At 39.9% G+C, this 10,460-nt stretch overlaps 1 protein-coding gene across 2 annotated transcripts; it reads right to left on the bottom strand.

Annotated features, from left to right (window-relative positions):
- Nucleotides 1–371: 371 nt before the first annotated feature.
- On the bottom strand, nt 372–9,748 carry LOC103722924 (sugar transport protein MST3-like). Of its 2 annotated transcripts, XM_039122979.1 has the most exons (6): nt 9,516–9,748; nt 7,861–7,911; nt 3,639–3,792; nt 3,215–3,537; nt 2,252–2,881; nt 372–995 (listed from the first exon to the last, which is right to left on the bottom strand). In XM_039122979.1, exons 3-6 carry the CDS (start codon nt 3,769–3,771, stop codon nt 534–536), a joined length of 1,548 nt encoding a protein of 515 aa, XP_038978907.1. In that variant the 5' UTR covers nt 3,772–3,792; nt 7,861–7,911; nt 9,516–9,748; the 3' UTR covers nt 372–533. The 2 variants fall into 2 exon arrangements, with proteins under 2 accessions (XP_038978907.1, XP_038978908.1); XM_039122980.1 differs by lacking the exon at nt 7,861–7,911.
- Between the last annotated feature and the right edge of the window lie 712 nt (nt 9,749–10,460).

The following is a 10,460-nucleotide window of genomic DNA, read 5'->3' on the forward strand; positions in this document are numbered from 1 at the left end:
TGCTAGAAGATAAGATAATGGTATCTTGGAAATTGTTTTGAGCCAGAGAGGAAGTTTTACATCACCAAATCTTCTAATATTACATATAACCATTCTCTATAACTTATATGCTACAAATAATCTTCAAACATCGACGTACCTATTTGAAATTATATCTAGGTGACATTTCAACACATCTCTCTCATGGTTCAAATTTTGCAACTTCTTTTATTTCAAAAACAATCACCTTTTCGCTTAATTATATTGTCACCCAAAAAAAATGTTATATAAGAATTAAGTGGATTTTTTCGATGCATTACAATTATATTTAATGTGGATCTTGTGTTCCTTCTTGACTTGTATTTTCTCATGCAACATACAAAGATAAAGAGCTACAAAGCGTACAAATTGTGCTTTATTCATTCATAATTTGTTTTCTTCAGCTCGAAGTCTTCATGAGTGATATAGGTGGCCACAAGAGGTCAAGATTTTTAAGCTCGATTACAACAAATAAAAGAAAGAAAAGAATTCTAAACAGATCATCCGTCAGTGGCTCATGGTTTGCTGTTGCTCATCCCAATATTTCCAACATGAACATCCTCATCAGCAATGAACTTGCCCCAAAACCAATGTTTTTTCCACACAAGGACCATCTCTTCAATGGGCACATTCTTGGTCTCAGGTAGGAATAGGGCAATAAAGATGGTCATCATGGTCACCCACCCACTAAAGAAGTAGAAGAGCCCAAATTTCATGTGGCAAAAGAGAGTAAGGAATATTTGCGCATTGACGAAGGTAACAAACATATTGACGGAGACTGTGATGCTTTGGCCTGCCGACCGGATCTCAAGAGGAAATATCTCACTAGGGACCAACCATCCAAGTGGACCCCATGACCATGCGAAGCCAGCCATATAGAGGCAAATGAACACCACCACAGAGATAGCATAAGGTTTTGATACAATTGCATGTCCCTCAGTCCCAAACTTGATCGCAATCAATGTCCCCACTATAATCTGCGTCACAGTAGAATATTTCAATATGTGTGTAAGAAAATATATAGAAGAATTGAAATATAAAGTTCAAGCATCAATCATTAGCTTCATTAAATTATTCAAAGAAGAATACCAAATTATCAACTTTCATTATTTTCAAAAAGTGATTTTTTTTTTTTTTTTTTTTTTTTTGAGAAAAGAGTTAGGAGGACCCAACTTGCTTTCATTAAGAACATGAGAGCTGCAAAAGCAAAGAAAAGAAATGGAAGAAGGAAAGGAGAAGGAAGGAAACAATTACAAAAGACAAGAGAAAGAATAATGGATTCTATCAATAACAAGTTGTTGGAAATTAATTAGCTCTTTCTCAATTAGCCAAAGAACCCAGGGAACAGATGAAGAAAAAACGTTGTTTTTATCTATCAGGTCTGCAATAGGCACTAATAGTCAAAATTCTCCACAACTTCCAAAGAAGCAATACATCCATGGGAATGAATAGAGGACGAAGCAAGAGAAAACTAAAAGAGAACCAAAAAGATTTAGAGAAGTTGCACCAATAAAAAAAAGAAATGATCAATGATCTCTTCTGGAATATTCATAAGTGGCTGGAATATTTCTAGTAGTTCCAATTTTATTTCATCATATTCTCTGCTTTCAAGATCTTGTTCATGCAAAGGAGCTAATTAAAAATCCTGAATCTTGTGCACAGGGAAAAGCCATAAAAAGGACTGAGACGAGGGATCAAAAATTCCTAGATGATCAAGAAGACTATGGAGAATTGGCTACAGTAGTGCCCAACTAGGTCAAAGAAACCAGTTGATTATAAAGTGGCACGTCTTGAAGCAGGAGTAGAAGGTTTTTTAGAACTTCTAAAATGCTTGATCATCAAGAATGGAGGAGAACTAAATTACAGCGCATCAAACTATCTCTAAGTCTAACATTCTTACAGGTTGCATACTTGAAGAGATTAGAGAGAGCCAACACATTGCAACCTGTTTACAAATCTTTCCTAAACTTAATAGTAACTTGGAACTTGTATCTGATGCCCAAGAAGAAGAACGATTTGGTTTTAAAATTTCTAGAATTAAAGCCAATTGCGAGAATAATTTATAAGAAATTCTATTAATAATCTCATTGCAAAGGTTGTTAGGGAAATCGAGAAAGCGTCAAGCTTGCAATTTCAGAAAAAACAACAAAATGTTCAACTTGCTCACAATGAATGAAGCTATCGACAATGACCTTGCTACTAATCGAAGTTACGAATTCATGCTCATTGTTACCTGGCATATGATCATTTGTGTGCCACCTTGTAAAAAGAGCACCCTCCTACCGAGCTTGTCGACGGTGGCAATGGAGACTAACGTCGAAAGGACTTTGACAACACCAATAATTACAGCAGACATGAGGGAGGCCTCGGTGCCAAAACCAATTGTCTTGAAGAGAACAGGAGCATATAGCATGATAGCGTTAATGCCAGTGACTTGTTGGAAGAAGGGGATGAGGATGGCCATGGTGAGCTGCGGTCGATACTTCCTCTTTAGTATATTAGACCAGGGGTGTTTCACAGCTTTGGACTCCTCACTGGCTACCACCAGATCATCATACTCATGATAGATATCATCAGTGCCACGAATCCTGGAGAGCACAACTTTAGCCTTCTCTTTATGGCCACGCTCAATAAGCGAGTTAGGGGTGTCAAAGAGAAACAGTGAGCCAATGGTTATAATCACAGCAGGAACAGCACCAAGCGCAAGGCTAACGCGCCAACCCCACCCACCACTAATTTTAGCAGTTCCATAGTTGACAACATTGGCAACAAATATCCCAATTGTAGTCATGAGTTGGAAACAAATATTGAGCATGCCTCGAAGCCTCGCAGGTGCCATCTCAGAAAGATACACTGGTACAGACTGCATATATAAATAAAAGCGCAAGAGAATTTTGTTCAATAGTGACAAAATGATTAATATATCAAGATAACAAAAGATTAGCATTCACCCATATCATCATCATCATCTTGAAATGCTTATAAATAGAAGTTGGATTTAGAGAAATTTAAGATACGTAGCAGTTGTAGATAATTTCCAAATTTCAAAACTAGGAAACTTTTTTTAAAAAAAACTTTATCTAAAAGGTTAAATATTGTAGAAGGATGTCATTCTATGTTTATATATTCAAGATATAAATATTCTTCAAGTAATCATGATTATTGCTAGCAAAAGATGATTCGGATCATTTCTTACCTGATTCGCGAATCCTACACCAACACCAAGAAGGATGCGACCAACGATGAGAATGAGCACATTCTCTGCTAAACCATTAAGGGCAGAACCCACGAGAACGGAAACTCCACTCACAAACATTGACCATCTCCTCCCATACATTCTTGTCATTGTAGATGCAACGAATGAAGCAATGAGCGCTGCTAAGTATAGAGATGATGTGAAGGCAGTAAGAAGCTGGCTGTCAAACTTGCAGTATTGGTTGGTGCTTACGTTCTCCTTCTCCTCCTTGTAAACTGACGGGAAGAACTTTAGCAAGAATGAATCCATCGACGTCACCCCACCTTGAAGTGAAGCAAAGAGAATTCCAAAAATCCATCAAACTTAGTCCAAACTGCTAAAAAGGATACAAAATTACTAGGGAGTGTTCTTTCTCTAAAGTTACCAGAAACCCCGATGTCATAACCAAAGATAAGTCCCCCAGAGGAGGCCACAAGGCAGGTGAGGAAAACAAAGAGCGTCATCTTCCCTGGGTATTCTGCCCCTCCATTGTTGCTTATGATCGCACCTCCTGCCATGGTCGAAGCTGAAGAATCCCCCTACAATATTTGGAAGAAAGAAAGCGAGGAGGGGGGAGGAGGGGGAAGGAGAAGAGATGGTGGAGGAGGAGATGTTATATACCAAAAAACAAGGGAATACATTCTAACATAAGACGTGTTTGGACGGAATTTACGGGCACACGAATATGAAGGAACACCACCAATTACATTGGAAAGAGAAGATCCACTAATTTTTATTTTTTTTCCACCTTTTGCATGAGAAACCATCATTCTATTTGATATATTATTCCTCTTTTGTCCTTTCGTTTCCTGAAATAACAACTTGGCCTTCTTCTTTTGTTTCTTTCACCAAGTATTTCCTTCTTTACCATTCTATATGTACGTATGTATGTATGCATGTATGTATATATATTTAAACACATGATGTATGGGTGCAATTTTTTTACATTGTTTTTGCTATTCTTAAAATGCAATATAGAACAGATAATAGAAATATAATGGAATAGGGTAGATATAAGAGCCTAATTATTTTCTAAAATAAAATTTTGACACTATTATTATGACATGCTATCACTATAGAAAATTCTAATAGTATATATATCTACCGATATAGTAAAATAATATGTTATTATGAAATAATAAAATCATGATCAAATCTGCATATAATAAGAAGATTGCATCTCGTGGATATTTAAATACAATATAGTGGAGTTATTAGTGATTGTACATTCACTTTTAAGTAAGATTATGATCATTAGAATTAATAAAAATTAATAAAATATTAGTGTAATCTAATGATTGATATGTTCAAGGTACTAATAAAAGGTGTTTGTTATTAATATCAGCATACATTAAGAGTATTAATAATGTCATAAATTTCTGCATTTATTTTATAGTACTAATAAAAAGTTCTTTATGATTTAATAAGATAATAAATATCTTATTAGAGAACCATATTAAACAACCTTATCTATTATCCAAAATAAAGAGCTTTATCAACAATGCTATTTCCTATTTATTATCCACAATAAAGAGCATATTAGTGATATCATTAATATTTTGGAGATCTAAAAGGTTTTAAGATGGTGCTAATCCAACAGTATTAGCTGCTAAAATAGGTTGACACCATCAATAGAATTAAATAATGAGACTACCTGGCTCTGACCTTTTTATTGTTTGGGAATGCACCATGTATACTACCACAAACTTACTCAAGGGAAGGCCCATTTGATAAAAAAAAAAAAGAAGGTTCCAATTATCTAAATTGTCGTTCCAAAAGATAGATCTTGATGCGATGGATGCCATGTTCCCATGAAATACCCCCTCTTTTCTCCCAAACCGTAAAGAGGCCCTATGTTTCTGTATGGAGTTAAATATCATGGCCATTGTGCCTGTCAAGGATGGCCAATTGGCTCTCTCCGATCCAACCACAAATTGGAGAGAAAATCTTCTACTGTACAAAATTGAAAGTATTGTTTGTATTAATCAATTAGAATGAGTTATAAGTATCTATGTAAGCGAATTCCCATGATTAATAGGATTCAAGACAATTCTAATACACTACAGGAAAAAGGACCTATTCCGGCGCTTTTTTTTGACCTTTAGCGACGCTTTTTAGCGTCGGCTAAAGTACCGCCGACGCAACGACAAGCGTCGCTAAAGCGTCGGAGATACCCGAGTGGGGAAAGTTTTTGCCGACGTTAAGTAACAGCGTCGGCAAAAGTCAAGCTTTGCCGATGCTTAGTGAAGCGTCGGTGTATGGTTTTTTCCAATGCAAAAAAGCGTCGGCATAAACTACAACAGTCGCGTGGCGGTTAGTGGCTGTATTTTGTCCGACGCTTATCGCATGTTTTTACCGACGCTTATTTGCGTCGGTAATTACCGACGCGCTTTCGCGTCGGCGAAAGCGTGCCAGCTTGTGCCAAACGAGGTTTTTAACGACGCTTTAAAGCGTCGAGAGTGGTTTTTTTATTGAAAAAAAATTAGAAAAACAAATACACATTAAGAAACATATTATAGCAATATGAACCTGCATTACATTTACATCAAAACAAACATTCAGATCATTCAAAAAATACATATTGTCATATATGATGAAATTTACATAATAAGTTTAGAATTACAATGTATTTTAAAAAATATAAGAAAAATACATATAAAACTTCTTAGATAACTGTCTCAAAAATATCAGGGACCGGATTCAGCACTATCATCATCTCTACGAGTTGTTGAAGTATCAGAAATCTACAAAAAAAAAAAAAAACTTTAGAAGTTAGGAATATGAAAATCATTAACTAAAGAAAATAAGTGATAATTATGTAAAGTCATCAAATATATATAGTTATTTACTTGAGGAGGGAGAAATCGCTGCAACATAGATGAAATATGCTCAAGCTGAGACTGCAAAGTTTGTTGGTTCTGCTTCAGCTCCGCCAACTCTGCCTAATGGCGATCCTTCATATCTTCAATTGTTGCCCGAAGTCTACTAACTTCTGCATTGCTACTATCTTCTCCAGCATTTCTTCTATACATTCCCACTGCAGACAACTGAGTGGGGGTAACTCCAACGCACGCCCCGGACCCGGATCCGTGACACGGCCGTGCTATTGCCGACTACCGCCCACAATAGCACGCAGCCTCATACCTGGGTAACAGGGTAGTCAAACCAACCGAATCTTTTCATATGAAAGCATTCTTAGTACAACATGCTGGTCAGTACCCAAATACAGAGCTTCTATGTAGTTTATGTACACAAAAGTATACTTGCTTTACCCCAAAAGAAAGAAGCCCTGATACCAAATTAACGTGTCTCTGGCAGCTATCAGTGGTAAGGATCTGAAAGAAAAAGTAAATGAACGGATATGAGCTACACGGCTCAGTAAGTAATCCTGCATAATCCTACCGGATCAACTAGTAGGCTAAACATGTAAATCAGGTTTTGAGAAGCTGACATGCATATTTATCTAATAATCATCATGGCATAATATGTATGCAATTTAAACAAAGCAGTATTTTCAGTCAAACAAAATTTTCATAAAACATAAGAATTCATGCGATTAGCATCATTTAAAGGAGATAGCGGTTTTAGCAAAATACAACATTTCATAAGGATATATTCAAAAACCCGTTGTAAAACAATGTATGCTTTGGCGAGGCACATTCATAAATGTCACGGCCCGCCTTCGCAGGGCACGTGACTATTGGGCCTACATGAGGGGGAAACACGGGGCTCCCCTGCCAGATGTTGGCCGGTTCCGGGGCTTCACGCAAGCGTCCTTCACCCCTCACCGATTTTGCTTCTCCCCAAAACGCATCTGCAGGATTTGGAAACACCCGCCTCATATACCCAGGCTCTGAAATGAGCCTCATGATCATGCTTCAAATATCATTTTCATAAAGTATGCATATGAAACCGTGCCCCCGGCATGCTGTGGTCCATTCTCTCGGATGCTACTGCGAAGTCCATTCGGCCACTGGCGGGGCCAGCTAGTCATTCTCGGCCACTAGCAAGGCCAGCGAAGTTATTCTCGGCCACTAGCAAGGCCAGCTCAGTTGCATTCGATCGGTAGCATCTTTGAGCCCATTATAGTGCCTCTTGGCTAGATAGTATTTCGTTATACTAACTTGCATGCATGATTAAAATATAAGTATAATCATGGTACATACATGGCCATAGTTTATGAGATTAGGCAAGTTGCTTATCCATCATAACATATCATGCATGAATAACACTTTAAAAACTTAACAAACATAGTACTCATATGATCTACAATAAGATTAAAATAGATTACTTACTTTTCTCACCAATCATGTATACAATTCAAATTGTATGAAAAACACTAGTTCACCTTATAAAACGTAATACGAGATCTACGATAAGATTAAGACAGATTACTTACTTTCTTCACAAATCATGTATACAATTCAAATTGTATGAAAAACACTGGTTCATCTTATAAAACGTAATACAAGATCTACGATAAGATTAAGATAGATTACTTACTTTCTTCACAAATCATGTATACAATTCAAATTGTATGAAAAACGCTGGTTCATCTTATAAAACGTAATACAAGATCTACGATAAGATTAAGGCAGATTACTTACTTCAATTCGCTTTCCAAATTGCTCAAGTCCAGGTGACAAATCTTTAATCACCTAAAACAACATCATAGGGTTTACATTATTCCCCATTTATTTATTATAAAATCTCTTAGCTCATCATACTATGAATTTACTTGCTTGGATCCCATCCAAGGATCTAGCCCAAGTCCAATTTACCCAATTTAGAGCCTTTGGGGCTCGATTTAAAACCAGATTAGGTCCACATGGGTTGATTGGGTTTTTAATTAAAGGATTGGGCTTCGTTTATAATTGGGTCCAGCCAATTGGGCCCTTTGATTTGGTCAATGTGGCTCATTTGGGCCTGAGTCAGGATTAGCCCAAGGTCAATTCGACCTTCTGTCAGTTGAATTGGGCTTGAATTGAGCCTGATTCACAATCAATTAGGTCTGCTGAGACCAACTCTGCTTAATTGGGTTCGGACCCATTTCAATTTAACCTAAATTAGCTCGAATTTAACCCAACTTATAGTTTAGACTCGCCCAGACTTAGCCCAATCTAATTAGGCTCGGATTTAGACTTAGCCCTACCTAATTGGGCTTGGGTTAGTCAAATTTGGCTAAACCCTTTTTTTTTTTTTTTTTCTTCTCTTTTCCTTCTTTTTCTTTTCTTTTTCTTTTCCTTTCCCCTTTTTTTTTTTTTTCCTTTCTTCTCCTTCCCGAAGCTTCTTCTTCTCCTCCCTTCTTCTCTTTCATCCCGATCTCCTCCTCCCTTCTCCGACGAAGGGGGGAACGGCGAGCGGAAGGGAGGACGGCGAGCAGAAGGGGGACAGGCCACGACCGGCGGCGTCCGCGGCCAGGCCCATGACGCCTTCGGCCGCGCCTGCGGCCGATGCCCACGGCCAAGCCCCGCGGCGTCCCCGGCCGAGCCCGCGGTGCTCTCGGCCGTGCCTGCAGTCGACGATCGTGCCGACGGTGCTCGCGGCCGAAGCCGGCGGCCGCCACACACGATGACAAGCCGGTGAGTCCTCATTCCTTTTCTTCTTTCCTTCTTTTCTTTCTTTTCTTTCTTTTCTTTCTTGCCTTCTTCTCTGCTTTCCCTCTCTTCTTCCGTGACCATAGAGGGGGCGACCCCATGCCGGGGCTCGGGAGGGGGGCCGAATGGAGGTCGGCAGGCGGCTCCTGTGGCGCCTGTAGCAGCCGCGGCCCGTGGTCGCCGACCCTCTCTCCTTCCCATGGAGAAGAGGGATCTCGGGAGAGGAAGAGCCAGCGGCGGGGACCAACGGCGCCGGCGACGCTCGCGGCCGCACACGGGTGAGTCCCCTCTTCCCTCTCTCCTTTTTCTTCTTTCTTTCATTTTCTTTTCTTTCCTCCCTTCTTCTTCTTCACCGAGACCCCCCCCCTATCCCACTCTAATCTCCTCCCCTTCCCATCTCAAGGAAGAAGAGGAGGCGGCTTGGGAGAGGCCGAGCTTGGGGTCACGCCACGGCCGGCGGCGCCCGCGGCTGACTCCTGCGGCCGTGTCCGTGGCCGTGCTCGCAGCCGGTCCGCAGCCTGTGCCTGCGGCCGAGCCGAGGCCGGCAACGTTCACGCCGTCGGCGACGTCCCTGGCTGCGCATGGTTAACCCCCTCCCCCTTCATCTTCTTTTCTTTTAATTCATACGCTGAACAATTGAAAGGAGGTAGCCGGGAGGGATTTACCTTGATTCCGAAGGAGATTGCAGTATCCCGTGCTCCAGTGCCTCCATTCCGACACCTCCTCTGCCGGTTCACAGGTTCTTGAGATTTTTGAAGGGAGAACTAGTAGGTTTTTAAGTGGTTTAGGTGGGGTGCGAGGTGTCACGCCCAGCTTCCTCCTCATGAAAGGCTTAACAGCTGGGTCTTCCACAGCTTCCCAGCTGGCCCTACCCTAGTCACATCCATCCTCAGGCTATGAGATAGCAGCCATCAAATAGCTGCCAACAATGGGCCCCAGTTGGGCCCATTAGGTGTCCTGGCCCAATGCTCAAGTACGAGCCCAAAAAGGTATTGGGCTTAAATTGGGCCCGGATATTACAATAACCCCTCACTCGTCCATAACGCTCTGGGCCAATAATTCGGCGAGCACCTGAGCTTCGACATGACTGGTCGCGTCGGATGATGATGACTACCCGACACGCTCTGAAATAAGAGTTGTTACCCTGTCCTATAATGTACAAAAGAAAAAGTCATATTAATGTATGGCAATAATAGAACTGATAACAATATCGTTGAAAGATTCAAAGATTAATATATACAACTATATCTCTTGCCTCCTTCCGAACAAAACTGTCATCTTGGTGGGTATGAGTCATCTTATAAAACTCCACCTTACCAGGCTCCCTCCCATTATCATCCATCTACAACAAAAAGTATATTGACAAGCTAGTTATCATGATACATGCTATATGATAGAACAATTTAAAATAGTTGTAAAGAGTTTCAAAAAAACTTACGAATTCAGCTCTACGCCTAGCATAACTCATCGAGCCTAAAGTATGAGGAACAGTCTGAGAGGCTCGTGCAGCTCTACCAATGTTGAAATATGTTTTTCCAAAAAAAGAATAAACAATATAATATATTTAATGTATAAATTTGTAATCTATATTATTAGTAAATACAATCTAA

The sequence above is a fragment of the Phoenix dactylifera genome, unplaced genomic scaffold, assembly GCF_009389715.1.
Source record: "Phoenix dactylifera cultivar Barhee BC4 unplaced genomic scaffold, palm_55x_up_171113_PBpolish2nd_filt_p 001936F, whole genome shotgun sequence".
Taxonomy (NCBI): Eukaryota; Viridiplantae; Streptophyta; class Magnoliopsida; order Arecales; family Arecaceae; genus Phoenix; species Phoenix dactylifera.